The 17,953-nt window shown below is 41.0% G+C and overlaps 1 protein-coding gene across 2 annotated transcripts in view; it reads right to left on the reverse strand.

Annotated features, from left to right (window-relative positions):
* The window catches only part of LOC105519593 (carboxyl-terminal PDZ ligand of neuronal nitric oxide synthase protein), a 320,959-nt gene that overhangs the window by 77,219 nt on the left and 225,787 nt on the right, over window positions 1–17,953 (reverse strand). Inside the window, exon 4 of one of the 2 annotated variants that reach the window (XM_011952974.1) lies at window positions 7,064–7,122. In XM_011952974.1, the coding sequence (XP_011808364.1) occupies window positions 7,064–7,122 (59 nt within the window). Of the gene's footprint in view, window positions 1–7,063; window positions 7,138–17,953 lie in introns of both variants that reach the window. The other variant, XM_011952973.1, reaches the window with a different exon arrangement.

The raw sequence follows: 17,953 nt of genomic DNA on the forward strand, positions 1-17,953 counted from the left end.
ATTTCTTCTGTTTAAATCACTGTGTGGTTTCTGTCTCTTAATTGGACCCAGGCTGATATACCAGCATTTCCCCTAGTGCCTACTACAATGAACAACAAAGCACATTACCTCTCCACGCAACCCTTCTTCCCTTCTCTAGTTAGCCCTGAATAATTTATCTTTGACTTGCTCAAAATCAGAACAGATCAATGTAGAAAGCCAAAGTTAGAATAGACTTCTAATTCTTAATCATGTCATTATTTGGATGTTAACTGATACCATTTCTGGAGACTGGCTGGAACTCCTAATGGAGACTCTGCCTAATTTGATCATTTAAACTCATAACTGGAGAATTACTTCCATTCTGGCTCCTGAAGACTTCAGGTCAGATTAGTTTACTCCCTCTAGTTTTAAAAAGGATTTTTGTTTGTTAGTCTACTCACTCATTTCAAGGAACATAAACAGCCTAGGGACTAATTTAGTCAAACATGTTAATTCCATCAGTGTCCACCAAGAAGACTAGGACAGGGGACGCTAAAGCAGGAAAACTGAAACTCAAAAGCACAGTGACTTCTGTAACAGTACAAATACTCCAATACTATTTAGTTTATTTTTTTCTAGGTAGCATGCCCTTGAAGTCAGAAAGAGCAGAATAAGCAGTTAAGAAAGAAAAGGAAATCCAAAATGAATAAAAGAGAAAAAAAACAAAGTCTCTATTTTCCAGGCCTACCACTGTTCTATTCAACAGCCTTATCAGTGACTTGGATGAAACTATGAACTATGCTTTTTCCTTTTTTTTTTTTGAGACAAAGTCTCACTCTGTTGCCCAGGCTGGAGTGTAGCCTCTGCCTCCCAGGTTCTCACTCTGTTGCCCAGGCTTGGCTCACTGCAGCCTCTGCCTCCCAGGTTCAAGCAATTCTCTTGACTCAGTCTCCTTAGTAGCTGGAATTAACAGGCACCTGCCACCACACTCAGCTTATTTTTGTATTATTAGTAGAGATGGGGTTTCACCACTTTGACCAGGCTGGTCTTGAACTCCTGACCTCAAGTGATCCACCTGACTTAGCTGCCCAAAGTGCTGAGATTACAGGTGTGAGCCACCACACTGACTGATGAAACTACTCTTATTAAAGCTGCCCTTAGCGAAAAACTCGGAGGGAGAGTTAGCCTATTACTAGAACCTGATGTGGTGGTTTTACACTGAGTCAACTCACCTAGGCTAGAACTATGTGTCTCAGCATTCCCTCTCCTATTTTAGGGTTGCCCATAAGAAAAATCTGTGGGAGATTTGGGAAGTGGAAGTGAAGCAGCAGCTATTATGTGCTGGAGGTCATAACTGGCTAGAGGTGGGAAACAATGGACGTCAAGGTGCCAGGGAGCTGTTTTGTTTTTTTAAAGTTTGTCCTCACTTTCCCCTGTACCTAGCTTGGCATCGAGCTCTCCTTTATGACAATCAGCCCTGCTGAACAACAGTGAACTCAGGCTCACTGTCAGAAACTTCACTGCAAACTCAAAGGTGGTAGCCACGAAGAACGAACAGCCTTCCGGAGACTTCTGCCCTGTCCACTTTGCAGTTGTAACCTAGCACATGGATGTGCCTGGCTTCCTGCACATTCTGACTCACAACCCACACCAGGGTTGGTTAATAATTGCTCTCTGAGTCTTTCCAGACCTTGTACTTCCCAGCTCCTACTGAAATTGTATAGGTCTAAATCCTATAGCAAATTCCTTATTACAGTACACTCACAGTCATCCTGCTTCTCTGATTGAAATCCTGATTCACAAGGATTCAAAAACTGAAGAACAGCCTCAAATCAATTACATTTAATTTAACATTAATATATGTAAAGTTTTATATTTAGGCTAAAAAACAAAGAAACCTATAGAAATAAAGAATGAGTAAAACCTGAATTAAAAGCAATTACTGTTAACATCCCAAGGAGTCTGAACTACAATTCCATTATGACCTAGGATCAAACACAGTTTGCTAAACAAATAAATGACACTGGATCTAATTCATACAACATGAATGTACAACTTCATATTGTGGGGGTAAAAATATGTCTTCCACATTTTACACTGGTAAGACAGAATATCTGGGATATTCTATTAAACTCTAACATTTTAAAGAGGAAATACTGTTTTATGAAATTAATAAGTCTAGAAAAATACAGTAAGAATGGCTTCAAGAACTTGGGTTAACTTAAAAGAGAAATAAGATCTATGTATTTGTGGCTCCAGAGATAAGAGCTAGGATAAATGGAAAACAATTATATACATAAAAAATTTACTTTTGCTTAATGAAGAACACTGTAATAGTGAATCACTTCCTGTGATAAAGAGGTATACTGTAATAAAGGATAAACTGAAAAAAAAAAAGAGAAATTGGTTCAGATGTCCACTATAGTGTTGTTAACTTCTTAAGATTCCATGATGTTAGAGGTGACCGAGGCTAAGAGAAGGGGGTGATGGGAAGTTACTGCTTAATGGGCATGGAGTTTCTGTTTGGAGTGATAAAAAAAGTTTTGGAAACAGATAGTGGCGATGGGTGCATAGGACTATCAATGTAATTAATGCCACTGATTTGTACACTTAAAAAATGGTTAAAATGGCAAAATTTATGTTACATATATTTATTTCACCACAATTAAAAAATACACGATTCTGTTATTCTATGTGAATAATGCAAACAATTTAAATAAAAATTTTGACTTAATAAAAAATAAAAAATTCATTCGTCTAAAGTGAACACTTCAGTAAGCCAGTGTTTCATGAAGCCATAAACAATTATATGTATTCTTCAGCACAGCTAGTGAATCAAACCAGAGTGGTCCCTTAAGGGCAGAAAAATAACTGCATCCATGAAAAGCTCGTTTGTAAATGTTACCATATTATCATGATAATAAATATCCTTGTTCATGATAAAATGGACCATACATATTTTAGAAAAAAGTCCTCATACACACACACACACACACAGACACACACACACACACACACACACACAGATATAAAAATTCACATGTACACAGACCAAAACATCACGATTTAATATATTTTAAAAAGTACCCAGGACACTGAAAACACGGTGGCTAAAGTTTATTTCTTTGTTTTTAAACACAAGTTGCTAAATTTTGATAGACTAGAAAGACATCCACAAGACTATCAACAATCAGAGAGCCTACTGTGTCAGTTTTGAGGCCAAAGAAAAATTCATTTAACATTTAAAATGTATTTGGTTTCCCCCGTCCCCCCTAATATTTCTTCTTAAAAGCGAATGGATGGGAAAAGACATATTATACTAATACTAATTGAATAAAAACTTCTTTTTTAAAAAAGAAAAAAAGACTATTACTACCTGATTTCAAGAATTATTAAACTATGGTAATCAAGACAGCATGGTACTAGTGTCAAGACAGACAATTAGACAAATAGAACAGAATAAAGAGTCCAGAAATAAACTTCACAGATATGGATAACTGATGTTTAGTAAAGGCACTATAGTGAAGAAAGAACAGTCTTTTCAACAAATAGGGCTAGAACAACTGGACATCCATTTGCAGAGAGGGAGGGAAAGAGAGAGGAACAGGGAGAAGGAAGAAGAGAAGGAAGAGGGGGAGGAGGAGAAGGAGAACTTTAATCCATTCCTCATACCATATAAAAAATTGAATCAAATTGGATCATACACATAAACATAAAACCTAAATTTAAACTTCATGCTTTAGAAGAGAACAGAAAAATCTTTATGACCTTGAGTTACATACAGATTTCTTAGCTGTGACACCAAAAGCACAATCAATAAAATTTTAAAAATTGACAAACCAGACTCCATCAGAATTTAAAACTTTTGCTCTTTAAAAGACACTACTAAAAAAAAAAAAAAAAAAAAAAAAAAGACAAGCCAGACTTGGAGGAAATGTTTGTAAATCATATATTTGATAAAAAGTATTATATCCATAATTTATAAAGAACTTTCAGGATTATGAAAACAAAATGGGCTAAAGATTTGAACAGATGCTTAAAATATATATATACAAATGCCATGTAAGATCAAGAGAAGGCTGATTGCAGTTGCTCATGTCTATAATTCCAGCACTATGGGAGGTTGAGGTGGAAGGTTCACTTGAGCTCAACAGTTCAAGACCAGCCTGGGTAACATAGTGAGACCCTGTCTCTACAAAAAATTTAAAAATTAGCTAGGTGTGATGGTATACATCTGTAGTCCCAGCTACTCAGTAGGCTGAGGTGAGGGAATTGCTTGAGCCCAGAAGGTTGAGGCTGCAGTGAGCTGTGATTACATCACTGGTACTCTAGCTTGGGTGACAGAGTAAGACCCTGTCTCAAAACAAACAAAAAGATGATATTTAATATTAGTCATTAGGAAAATGTAAATTAAAACCACAATGAGATATTAATAAACACATATTGGAAGGGCTAAAATTAAAAGGACTGACAATTCTGGATGTTGGCAGATATGGAGGAATTGGGACTCTTGTACATCACCGATGGTATCCCTTTAGAAAGCAATCTGGCAATTTCTTTAAAAGTTAAATGTATACCTACCATATGACACAGCCATTCTGTTCCTGGGTATTTACCCAAGAAAAATAAAAGCGTATGTCCACGCAAAGACTTGAACATAATGAACAAATGTTCATTACACGAACATTCAGAGATGCTTTAATAGTAATAACCCCAAACCGGAAGCCATCAAAATGTCCATGAACACATGAATGGCTAGGCAAGCTGTGATATACCTATAAAACAGATCACTGTTCCGTAATAACAAGGGATGAACTGCTGATACATGCAATGACAAAGAATGAATCTCAAAATAAATTATGCTGAGTGGAAGAAGCCAGCTCCTCCCAAAAAAGAGGATATACTGTTGATTCTATTTATACAAAATTCTAGAAAAAGCAAACTCATCAATAACAGAAAGGAGATCAGTGGTAGCTTGGGAATGTGGAGACTGAGATTGGGGATGAAATGGGAGAGAAATGAAGAGGGAAGGGTTACAAAAAAGCACAAGGAAACTTTTGAGGTGATAGATATGTTCACCATCTTGACTGAGAGTTATTCACCAAATTATTCAACTTTAAATATGTTTGATTTTTGCATGCCAATTATACCTCAATGAAGCTGTTAAAAATAAGCAAAGTCAGCAGCTTACTTGGGATACGTGAAAACTTTGGGGAAAGTCCTTTCTTTCAACCAGCAAAAGGCAGAACTCAGACTCATAATCAGCATCCATAAGGAGGTCACTTTTTTCCATATATGGTGCCAGCATTAAAAAAATAAAGCCAAGAAACTCTTCCTTTTACAAAATGCATATCATAGAGGCCTGTCCATTCACATTCTTCAAGGCAGCTTCTGATGTAATCTGTTTCTTAAAGCCTTTTCTCATCACTCAAGTAGAAGATAATTGTTCCCTTCGGTGAATCACCATAACACTTACGTTAATTTTCAGATATTAATTCAATGCATTTATCCATTCACCCATTGCACATATATTAAGTGCTTCATTTGGGCCAGACACAGGTGTGGCGCTAGATATACAAAAGTGAGCAGAAGGGCATAGATTTTTCTCTCAAGAACCTAACAGGCTAGTGGCAAAAAACTGACATTTGTTTTTTAAGAAAGTAACAGAAACACTATAACAACTATTTCAAAAAACATTAAACAGTACTACAGGAACACAGAGGGAGAAATTCATTTTGTCAGACATACTATCTTATACCTCAGTGACTTGTCCATTTCCCACTAGTCTAAAACTCCCTGAGAACAAGGGACTGCAACTCATTTAGTTTAGTAATCTATAAAATTACCTAGCACAGTACCTGGCATGAGTATTTCACACCTGCACATTGTTTGGAGGAATGGACATTCCATTTCACAAGCATCTGCTCTTTAAAAGGCAGGGCCACCATGCTGCCAACTTCATACGTTGAGTTCCAACACTTATCCACTTTATCAACAAAAGCGTGGCAATAATTTGAAAGCAGACAAAATCAAAACCTAAATCTAGGTCCCCAAATTCCTAAAGAAATGGCCATTCTCCCAATAAGGAAAACAGGAAGGAGGTGGGGCTTGGTCTGCAGAGATCCAGGACACAAGAATGACACCCACGACTCGAGCTCCTGCCATGGTTCCTGGGAGAGCCTGGCTTTCTATATGTTCTTGCTATATGATATTCTTCTGCCCAGGACAATACACATGGCTGGCAGCCATCTAATCTCTAGAGGAATCACACCAGTCTCCTTGTAAAAGCAATTTCTGGGTGTGTCTCAGTTTGGTCTACTATAATAAAATACCAGAAACTGGCTGGCTTATAAATAAGTTTATTTTTCACAGTCCTGGAGGCTGGGAAGTTTAAGATTAAGGTGCTGGCAGACTTGGCATCTAGTGAGGGCTCGCCTTCTAGCTGTGTCTTCCCATAGGGGAAGGACATCACCATGGGGTTAGCTAGTTTTCTGGTGCCTCTTTTTATAATGTAAGGTCACTAATCCCAAACATAAGGGCTCCACCTTCATGACTTAATCACCTCCAAAGGTCTGAACTCCTAATTCCATCTATCTTGGGGGTTAGGATTTCAACATACAAATTTTGGGGATACAAAAGCATTCAGACCTGGAGATACATCTGTGACTTTCAATTTCCTGCATGATCACAAAGCCCTTATTACTATGCTCAATTTCTGAAGGGGCAGAGAGGTGGAAGAGATAACTGTGGGAAATTGTTAGCATAGGGTGATGGAATAACCCAGTTTTCTTATTTCGATCAATATATATGCAATTTTAGAATTTCAGTTAGGACAACACTAGCACAAATTTAAAATGTCTCCAATTACAACCGAGAGCTTTAAATTAAACATCAAGCAGAAATACTCCATAGCTTCCTTAATGCAATCAAGCATGACCAGAATGATAAGGCAGATTTACTTCTTGTACTCGCATCTAATGGAAGCAACAGGTCTCAGGAGGGAAAAGCACAGAAGTTTATTTAAATTTGCCTGGATCCACCAGCCTGACAGGGTTGGCTGTAGGAGAGGGCAGGGGGACTCTGGGGCTCAGTGATATCTTACCTGTAGATGGGGTCCTGCATCACCAGCATCTTGCTCTCATCCCATGTCCATTCCTTTTTCTGCAATAAAAGAAGCTGTAAATGAATAAGTTAGGCTTGTCCTCAGTTACAGAACCAGGGCACACACTGAGCTATCCATACTTATGCAAACACATGCATTTTGCTCCTGATCTGACTTTTTCCCTCTAAGAGGCCTGGAGTTGATTGCTCCAAAAGGATGAGTAGAAAATGTCAAGTGTTTAGTCTCATCAGTTTCCTCCAAGCACTTTAGGAGAATGTCTCTCCAGAGCTCAGAGGGTAGGCAGAAGCCAAGAAGGCCTCAGGGAATACAGAGGGTGAAGTGGTGGTGTAGTGTGGAGCTCCAGATAAGCCAGGTAGGTTAATTGGTACATTTGCAGAGTGACCGCCAAGAGGCTATTCATTCTGGCTGTAAACCTAACTTATGGTGAACACAAAAGAGACCCTCTAGGCTGGGGATGAGGAGTTGGAGGAAAGTTGCAGTGCTTGCTGAGGTGAGAAGCATCCCATTGTTGGGGGACATTAGGGCCAGTGGCCAACGACACCCCCACAGGTCCAACCTCCAGGTGCAGAGACAGAGAATCCTGCTCTACCTTCATCGGCCTTTGTCAGAGAGACTTTGCTGTCCAGGAAAATTAGGAAAGAACACATTCGTTTATGAAAGAAGGACTCAAGAAGGGGGAAAGGGCAAAGGGTATACAGTGGATTAATTGAATGCTTTTAGCTACATGGATTTCTCAGAGGTGGCCACTCTCTAAACATACTGGGCTTTGGAGGTTGTTAGGCCCCCACCTGGGACTAGTGGAGATCATGTCCAGGCTCTTACAGTGACATTAGGAAGAAGCATTGTCAGCAGCTTTACCCAAACACCACAAGTGCACGTGTGTGTGCGCACACACACACACACATTTAATTCCTGCTTTTGATTTTGATTCAATACCAATACAATCCATAGAGGTGGATTTTAGACTGGTTTAAAAACATCCAATATCAAACACTGTTTTACAGACAACAAAACTTCAGTTATAGCCAAAAACTAAATATTTTTTTAAAAAGATACCTTCCTATAATTGCTGCTGACTACCCTATAAAATTTTAATATATGAACTACCTATTTGGAGCAACACAGGAGACTAATCTCTTTTCTAAGCAAGAACCCCTTCAAATACATAAACACAGCAAGTCCAGAATATCTTTATACTAAATAATCCCAGGTTTTGTAAACATCTCTCACTAGACAAGTTTTCCAGACTACCTGCTATCATAGTGAATTTTCTTTGTATGTATTCTACTTAACAGTGATACCCCCAAAACCTGGTAAAATGAACTGGATCCCTGATCAGCATGGTATAGAGACACAGCCTTTTAATGTTCCAGCCATGACACTCCTCCTAACCCAGCAGATTGGTTTATAGCACTTTTTTTTAATGACCTCATAATGAGCACACATTAGGCTGGTTTCCAACTGATGCACTGAAATTTTTCAGAGTTAAAGTCCAAATACCTGCATGCATATTGTAAACATCCAATATCATTGTTCTCCATAGTAATCCTTCAAACAGCAAAATATAATAATAAGCTTAAAAGATGGTTTGATCTCAGGGCAAAATCTTTACAACATAAATATTAAATTAAGTCACATCTCTAGCCATGACCACATATTCTACCTGCACTTTTAATTCAATGCAGTTAGCAATGTGTATGAAGCTGTGGAGTCCATCTATTGAGTCTATTTTAGCTATTGTATTTTTCAGTTCTAATATCTCTATTTAGTTGTTTCTTTTTCTTTGCTGAGACACTACTTTTTCATTTGTTTTAAAAGTTTTTATAGCTGCTCGTGGAAGCATTTTTGTGATGGCTCTCTCAAAATCTTTGTCAGATAATTCTAACATCTCTGTTATCTTGGTGTTAGCACCAATTGATTGTCTTTTCTTCATAGAAATTGAGATTTTCCTCATTCCTGGTAAAGTGAGTGATTTTCAATTGAAGCCTAGACATTTTGAGTATTGTAAGACTCCAGATGTTATTTAAACTTTCTGTATTCACTGTCTTACTGCGACACTAAACAGGGGAAGGAGTAGGATGCCACCTTATTACCCCCAGAAGGGAGTTAAGGCTAGGTCCCCACTCAGCCTCTGCTGATACACAGGGGAAGCAAGCTCCTCATTACTGCTGGGTGTGGGCGGGAGTTTTAGGTCCCCACTGGGCTTCCAATTAGGGGTAGGGGTGCCTTGGAGTTCCCACATGGCATCCACTGACAACACACACAGTCAGTGGCTTCATGACTGCAGGTCAGTGGTAGAAGTGTAGCTTCTCCACAGACACCACACGGGAAACGGGAGCAAGAAGGGTGGTGTGGGACACTCGTTACCAGCTGGCAGGGAAGAAGGGCGTGGACCCCTTCTCAGCCTTTGGTGGCACCACTGGAGGGGGTGTTGGGGCACCTCATTACAGCCCAACAAGGGTGGAAGCCTGGGCTCCAGCTCAGTCACAGGGGCCTGGGTGGCGGTTAGGCCGGTCTTCCGTGGATTGTTTGGCTTGAAGAGGGTGGTTATTGTGGATACTTTTCTGCCTTGTTGTGCTGCCCCTTTTCTCCTCTTTGGCTGGAGAGAGCAGGCTTTTGTTGGGGCTTTTATGCCTGTTCCTGCTGGCATGTGTGAGTTGCCAGCTTCTTCAGCTCTGCATCTGGGATGTATGAGGTGAAAGAAACCCAGGGAATTCACAACTATGCAGTTTGTGGGTCCCTAGGTTCCTAGCCAGGCTGCCCTCTCTCCACCTCTCAGAACCTTCGGATGCTGATTTTTATATATAACGTCTAGGGTTTTCAGCTGTACTTAGCAGGAGGAATAGGGTAAAGTGCATCTACTTGGTCTTCCCAGAAGTAAAAGTCTGGTTCCTATATCTATCATGTTTTTTTGTTTGTTTTTTGTTTTTTTTTAAAAAAAACTACAGTTGCCTTGGCTCCACCTCTTGAGAGATGTGAATACAGTGGGTCAGAGGTAAGGCCCAACAATTTGTAGCTTTAACAAACATTTCAAGTGGTGATGTGACCCTAGGGTTGAGAGCCACTGCTACACACCAAAGAAAGACTGGACTGAAATCCTCAGCAACAGTAATGCAAATACTGTTGGAGCTTGTTTTATCACACACTCCTCTGGAGTCTCAGGCCTGGCACAAGGAGCTCCCCTGACATTTCAGAGAGTCAACTGACCAAAGTCTCACTGTCTCAGGCCAGGGCCCACCTCAGTGTACTCAGGAAGTGGCTGCTGTGGCTTAAACACTTGGTGGGGCGTCAGCAGACGTGCTTTGCTCCTGAGAGAATGTATCTTTACTTCTCTCATGCTCTCATCATCAGGGCAGTCTGCTCCCAAAAGTCCGTGCAGCTCTGGTGTGATTTTCAAAGTGATCGAGCCAGTGACCCAATACACCAAAGAGGCTGTGAACTCCAACCAGCCACATGCCCTGTCCCCTTCTGAGGAAAGCAGCCCCAAAGAGGGTCTGAATGAGGGTGGTTTGGTTTATGCTGCACACGTCTGAGGAAGCCAACTGTGCTAACCTGGCCATGACTGTCTAGGGTCGGGATCCCCACCTGACTGACCATGGGGAGCCAGCAAGGGGCTGGCATTAAACCGCTCAATCACTGAGCTCTACAGTAAAAAGACCCAACTCTACCCAATCGATTCCTCTCTCTGGGGAATATCAAATCCTAAGTGGAGTCTAGGCTGAGCCCCATAACGGTGGACAGTTTTTGTGACCGGTGACTCTATTTCCACTCACACTGGCGGCAACACTGAGGGAGAGGATGAGTTGGGCGCCAGCTCATGTTTCCTCCAAGCCTTGCAATGCGCCTCCATTATCAAAGCTAACCCAGGCAAGCCTCTTCTCGGCAATTCTATAGAATGTAACTAAGACATTCATTAAAAGGAAAGAATAATGAGGCAAAATAATACAGAACAACTATTTTCTTTCTCTGGTAGATGTGAATAGGAGGACAAAGAAACCAGGTTCCCAGGGCCCCTTGGGTTAATTTAATAAGAATGAGCATTGGCATGGTCTACAAAAGCCAAAACATACTTTACTTTTAAAAGAGGTCCCAGCACCCATATAGAATGTCCTGAAGAAGGGGAAAACCAAAAAGATCTTTTCACCAACCTACTTATTTTCTTTTTCTGAAGATCTCATTAAAATCTAGTCCTGTCACTTTACAGACCTTCATCTTTGGATGAAAAATATTAAATCTATGAGGAGATCAGGAAATTATCAAGATAACTCAATGGGTTTGGGGAGTAGCAGGGACTCACCAGTGTTTTGGTTATTCAAGAAACTAATGCAAATACTGTTGGAGCTTTGTTTGTTTTTGAGACAGAGTCTCGCTCTGTCGCCAGGCTGGAGTGCAGTGGCATAATCTTGGCTCACTGCAACCTCTGCCTCCTGGGTTCAAGCGATTCTCCTGCCTCAGTCTCCCAAGTAGCTGGGACTACAGGCACGCGTCACCATGCCCAGCTAATTTTTGTATATTTAGTAGAGATGGGGTTTCACCATGTTGGTCAGGCTGGTCTTGAACTCCTAAGCTCAGGTGATCCACCTGCTTCGGCCTCCCAAAGTGCTGGGATTACAGGCATGAGCCACCGCACCCGGCCACTGTTGGAGCTTTTTAACCCAATCTCCTCAAGGCCTGCATGATTGTCTAAGAACTTTAGAACTAAAGGGTCTCCACCCCTACCCCACTGTACCTCTTTCAAATAATACCCTGAGGAGTGTAGTCACTCAAGCAAGGTGTCACCCCTTGTTAGTAGCCCAGCCAAGAGTAAAAACAAATTCTCCTGATGTTTGGACTAGTGCTGACTCCACTACTCTGGCACAATTCATAGGCAATGCAATATGATGAATGGCTTAACTTAGAGGGAGGCCCCGCTTCACATATCTCACGTGACTTTATGATTGTCACCAATATCTTAATTCAAGAACAATTTGATTCTTCCTTTCTCTTGGTCTGAAATTGTGTCTCTTATTGCCTCTATTTTGCAAGTATTTCAAAGAAAAAAACAAAACAACACAAACAAACCAGCCCCTCCTCACTTCTCTATATGGAAATACTCTTCTAAGGAAAAACAATTAGAAAAAAAAATTTTGAAATGAGAAGAAAAACAGGAAAAAAAAATGAATTTCCCAGACCTATGGGATCATAAATCAAAGTTGGTTCCAAAAATAGATAGGACAGAGATGCATTACTGAACAATAACTGCAGCCAAACTCAGTTTAACTGTCTTTGAAGTCTTTTTTTTTTTCCTTTTTAAAAAAAAAAAAAATGCTTGAAAATAAAGACTTGGAGTCTTGGTAGCTATGTGAGGGAAATTTTCTGTTTTGCTACTGTGGTCCAGGATCAGCTGTGGTCTCCATGATATGCCAGGAAATGAGGACATTTTCAGTTGAGATGGCAATGGAAGGAAAGAGGAGGAGAAAGAGAGGAGGAAAGGAGGGGACACACACCTCTAAAGCTGTCAGCACCTCTCTGAGTGCCTTCTGGGGAAAGGGGGACCTTCACAGGCTTATTTACTGCAAACAGCCCAAGGGAGCCGCAGGACTGGGCACCAACAGGGCTGGTCTTCAGCCTCCTTCCACCACAAGTGCAGGCTCAGGCAGGGCTCCCACCGGAGCAGGAGTACTAACAGCAGCAGCAGCAGCAGTGATGAGGCCAATACGCTAAGTGCTCAAGGAGACAAAGATTGGCCTCTTCACTCACTCCAGAAATAAAGTAAATGGAGATAAAATTATGAGTGGGGAGGGGAGTGCCTGGTGGAGCAGATTAATTAGTCCTAGGGGCAACTGCCTGGCATTCTGCCACGCCCCAACTCTGTATGTGGATATGTGTAACTCCTTTCTCTTATTCCTGTGCCCTCCATACCTGCCAAGGACATTCATGGTACTGCTGAGCCTTTTAGGAGGTCTCTAAACTAGAGTTTTTTAACCTGTCTCTCTTTCTGTGCCATCTCCTCCCTTCCCCTCTTCTCTTTGTTTATGAATTCCTTACTCCAGGGTATTTTTAAAAGTCAGTGAGATAGAGGGAGTAGCTTAACTTGAAGGAAGGCTCAACTTCATATCTTGGTTAGTAAACATTTTCTGGAGTGACAAAGGAAGGTGTGATCATAGAGTATACACCACAGACCTCCAGTCACAGGGAGGTGCACCCAAGGGCCCCAGCTGCTGTACTCTGAAATTCATTATCATGTTGGTTCAGGAGCTATGCTTTCCACAGACTGATCCAGCCAGTGACTGAGAATGGAGGGATACTAACGCAGGCCTGCCCCTGGGAGATGTGGGGATCCGGACAGACAACTTTGGCTTCTGGACACCCTGAAGCCTTGCCAAGCCTTTCTCAGACCGCACTGCAGTCTAAGAGCCTTTTGCTAACCTTCCTTCCTTCCTTCCTTCCTCCCCTCTTTCTTGCACTCAGGGGCAGGCCTCCCTGCAGCCTGACAGCTCTCCCAGCCTTTCTCAGATGCTTCCCCATTTTCTCCCACAGGCATTTAACAGTGTCTTGGCATCACCTTCTCAGAGGACCTAGACTAACACAGAAAGTGAGAAGGTGAGATAGCAAAGATATAGGAAAGTCATCTGTATCTGCTTCGTTTTTCATTCTCATAGTTGATATGGGGAAAAAAGTCCTTTCCTCCATTTAGGGAAAGAACTTCTACATAACGCTTTCAAATTACTAAAATTAGTCTCCACCTTAAAGGTGACCACTGAGGCTCAGAGAAGTTGACTTATTTCCCTCCAAGGCCACCTAGTCCAGTGATAAATAAAATCCAACTCTTCTACGTGCAGTCTGCAGGTAGTCTGCAACTCCAAATGATGAAATCTGTCCACTACCAGGAAGTTCTTTGCTTTCCACAGAGGAAAGGGATAAAGGGCTTGCTCTGTATGCTTTTGTAAGACCACTGAATGGGGTAAGTGCAACTTTGATATAGCACCTTCTATTTCCTATATCTGCTGAGTGTAAATGTCAAGTCCTCCATGGAAATTCACAGCCACTTTGCCATTCTAAAAGCTCCTGGCAAGGAATGTTATATGGGAACTGGTTTAGAGGTAGGTCTTCCTGGAACCGTGCCAAGAAGAGAAAACAGAGTCAGGAAAAATTATCACAGTGGTCCTTTCTCCTTTTGACATGCAGAAATGGATATGGCATCTCTGAAGCCCTTCCTCAGGAATGCTAAAGTAGAGGAGAAATTTGTACTGACATTCATTTCCTATCCCTACTAGAAATTATCAGTAGGCATATCACAAAGCCTGCAAGCTTCACAATTATTCATGCAGCATTATTCAAGCACCTAATAGCAGTGGTGACTTAAAAAAAAATTGCAAAGGCCATATAAACTCAGTTTGACAACTTCTCCATGCTTCTAGATAGAATGGGATTACACTGAAAATAAAGCTATCTCTCTCCTTCAGGTATAACCTATGGATATAGGAACGTGCATTTCAAAATTGAAGCAGTAATAAATCCTCCCACGATGTGCACAATTCTTAATAGGCCTGTTTTTAAAGTAGCAGAAAATAAAGATGGCCAAGAAACACAATATGGTGGAAAGAAGACTGGATGAAGTTTAGGGCCTAGATTCACACCCTGGATGTCAGTAACTACCTGGGGGTACTTAGGGACAGTCACTGGACTTCTCTTATCCTCTGTTGCTACATCTAATCAATTAGAGGATCAGGCTAAATCATTTTTTAAGTCTCCTTTACTCCTCTTTGGCTAAATTCTGGTTCTATAATTCTGAGTGCCTCCTTTTCTTAATTCGATCTGACTTCTATGTTTCCATAGTAACCAGCACTACTGTTTGGGCAGGAACATAGTTTCCCTGTGATGTAATGCACCCATGACAGAGTATAGGTTAGGAGTTAAAGACTCTGGCTTAATTAATTAGGCATTTCCTATAGAGTGGTTATTATCCAAAAGGGTCCAAAAAGATCAGTCACACACACAGCAACAGAGCAGTGGAAAGAACCTGCTTGGAATTTAAGTAAGACAAGGTTCGAACCTTGACTTCACCACTGATAGGATCTGAGATTCAGGCAAGTTGCTCAATCTGCTTTTGAACAATCATAAGAATGGTATCTACCTAACAGGACAGTTGTAGGATTTGTTAAGTGTAAACATGCATCAAACAAGGCCTGGGCAATAGCAGGTACTCAATATCAGTGTTAGCTATTACTATTAGCTGTTCTCATTATCACCTTAGTGTGTAATTACTTACATCGGTTTGCTCCCTCTGGTCTTCTACTTTTCCAAACAGATGAAATAAGATTTGAGGGAAGACATGGTCCCTGCCCCCTAAAGCTAACAACCTATGGGGGAAAGAGATAAATAACTGCAACGCAAATTTTATAAAACCTGTAATAGATCTATGTGAGCATACAGTGACAAAGAATAATTTTGCAGGGAAGAGTTCATATCTAATATCCTTATATAACCTATGCAGATTCTTGAACATGGTAGACACACAGTGAATTAATGAAAATGATGGCGCCTTTTTAGAATGTTGCCTTAGGGGATCCCAACAAAGTTATTGGTTCATAAGAGAAACCATATAAAACTGAAGCCTTTTGGGTCCTTTATTAGAAAAATCCCTTGGATGAAGTTCAAGACTAGTCTTTCTTATGCAGGATTCCACTCCCTAGCAAATGGTGCTATAGTGTGATTCCAGTATTATAATAACTAATCATTATATATACATGGAAAAGATAATTACTTGAGCCTAGATGCGAGTTGAAGAACATGTACTGGTTGAGAGACATCAAAATACAGCTAATTATCTTAGTAACTGGGTTTACATCACAAATTCAACCTAAGATTCGTAAAGAATTTGAAATTCATCATCTATTGGCATCAGTTCAAGATGACAGCATTTTTAGATATTTGTTATTACAAACAAAAAGATGTTTTTTACATCTCAATGAGAGTTGATTATATCTGGCCACTGCCTACACTAGTATAATCTACACCTGAAGATTACAGTCACCTGAGCAAATCCTACAATTAATGCCATAGAATTAGCAATTTTTATGGAAGCCTTCCTATATTTGAGAAAGGATCTCTTCCTTGTTTTTTTTTCTTTCTTTCTTTTAAACTGGTAGATTGACAGGAAGAAAAAGAGGAAGGACAATATGATAAAGGTAACAAACTAGACTTCATTTGATCCAATTGCTAAGTACTTATTTTTTCATAATTTAATGACATTACTACACACAAATAATATTCAATCATGCAGCTAGCGAATAGCCACAATTACTGAAAACATAATACATATGTTTGGTGCCCAGGCAAGTGCTGGGCTTACAAAGATGGCTCCTGCCCTTAAAAAGTTCACGGGAGGGCAGAGACTCACTGTAAGCACAGTTCTCAGCCAGCAAACACATCACCATTCACCAGTTACAAAAAGGCTGGAGAAAGAGGTGGCTGGATGGCTGCCTCAGAGATGTTGGACCTCAGAGGGTCCCCCTCCTGCCCTAGAAGATTGGGAAACAACAACATAGTGATCCACTCAGACTCCAGAGGCTGTTTTTATTCTTTTGTTTTGTTTTGTTTTTGTGGTTTGTTGTTGTTGTTGTTGGTAGTCCAGTAGGTTCTCAAAGACCTAAATACATGCAGGTGACCTATATATACACACAAATACCAAAAAGCATGGTTCCAGAGCTGGCACAGAGTATTTGAGCTAGAAAAGCTAAAGTGATCACCTAATTGAACTCTTCACAGTTGAAGCTGAGAGAGGCAAAATAACATGCTTAGAACCACAGTCAAGGAAGGGTAGAGCCAGGACTGAAACCCAGGTCTTCTCAAATGGGCTGAGGGTTCCTCCCAGCTTGTCACACTGACCCAGTGAAAATCAACAAGCTAATTGTGGGAGGAGAGGACTATTCAACGTTTTTACCCACTAGCCTGGCATGAGCACCAACGAATCAGTGGGCAATGTCAGGCTGTACATGGTACCATTGCCTCATGGCTGAACACAGGCTGTGGCTGTCTCTACACCTACAGCTACTTGGCAAAGAGCTCTAGTTCTTAACCTAATCATGATGGTGATCAGTGAAATTTGCCAAGTATTCCATTTCCTTGGAGAAAATTGTGCATTTACACAATAGCATGTCTACTCTCACCTCTCTCAATTCTATAAGCAGAGAGAGAGAGAGAGAGAGAGAAAGTGTGCATGTATCTGAGTGTGGTGGTAGCATTAAGATACCAGAGAACTGTCACAAGAGAACAAGATGACAAAAAGGCTGATTGCTATTCATGTGCATTCATCTGTCTGAGACGGTGTAAAATGAACCCTGTGATTAAAGGCATTATTCAAATCACAGCCATGGCCCTGAAACGGACACTAAGTGTGGGTGCAGGAAACAAGATGGGCGGCTCCATTTTCCCAAGCCTGGCATCAGAAGAGTTAGATCTAGGAAAGACCTGCTAGACCGTCTCTTTTCTGGGACAGCAGGAGGGTGAAACCACACTGGAGATTATCCAGAATATAGTTTCAAAGTGAGTCATGAGGTCCCATGCACTCCCTCAGGGAGACGCTACTCCAGCCTGGCTTTCATGTGCTTAGCGGAGGCGGGGCAGCTTATCTACAGGTGATACCTCAGTGCACCACTGCCTCATGTGATCCAACCTCAGTTTTCTCACATGCACAGTGGGGAAGCCACCACATATGGTAAAGGTACATGGGAGAGACAGTGAGGTAGGAAACAAGACTGTGCCCTAAGGACAAAACTATGAAGTTGCCCCATGATGGACAACAACAGAGTTGTATGAAGATACCTGAAAGGGACAGAGCAGCCCCCTAGGGCAGCAGGTGTTTACATTTAACCTAATCAAAAGAAA

The sequence above is a fragment of the Colobus angolensis genome, unplaced genomic scaffold (assembly GCF_000951035.1).
Source record: "Colobus angolensis palliatus isolate OR3802 unplaced genomic scaffold, Cang.pa_1.0 Scaffold354, whole genome shotgun sequence".
In the NCBI taxonomy this organism is placed as follows: Eukaryota; Metazoa; Chordata; class Mammalia; order Primates; family Cercopithecidae; genus Colobus; species Colobus angolensis.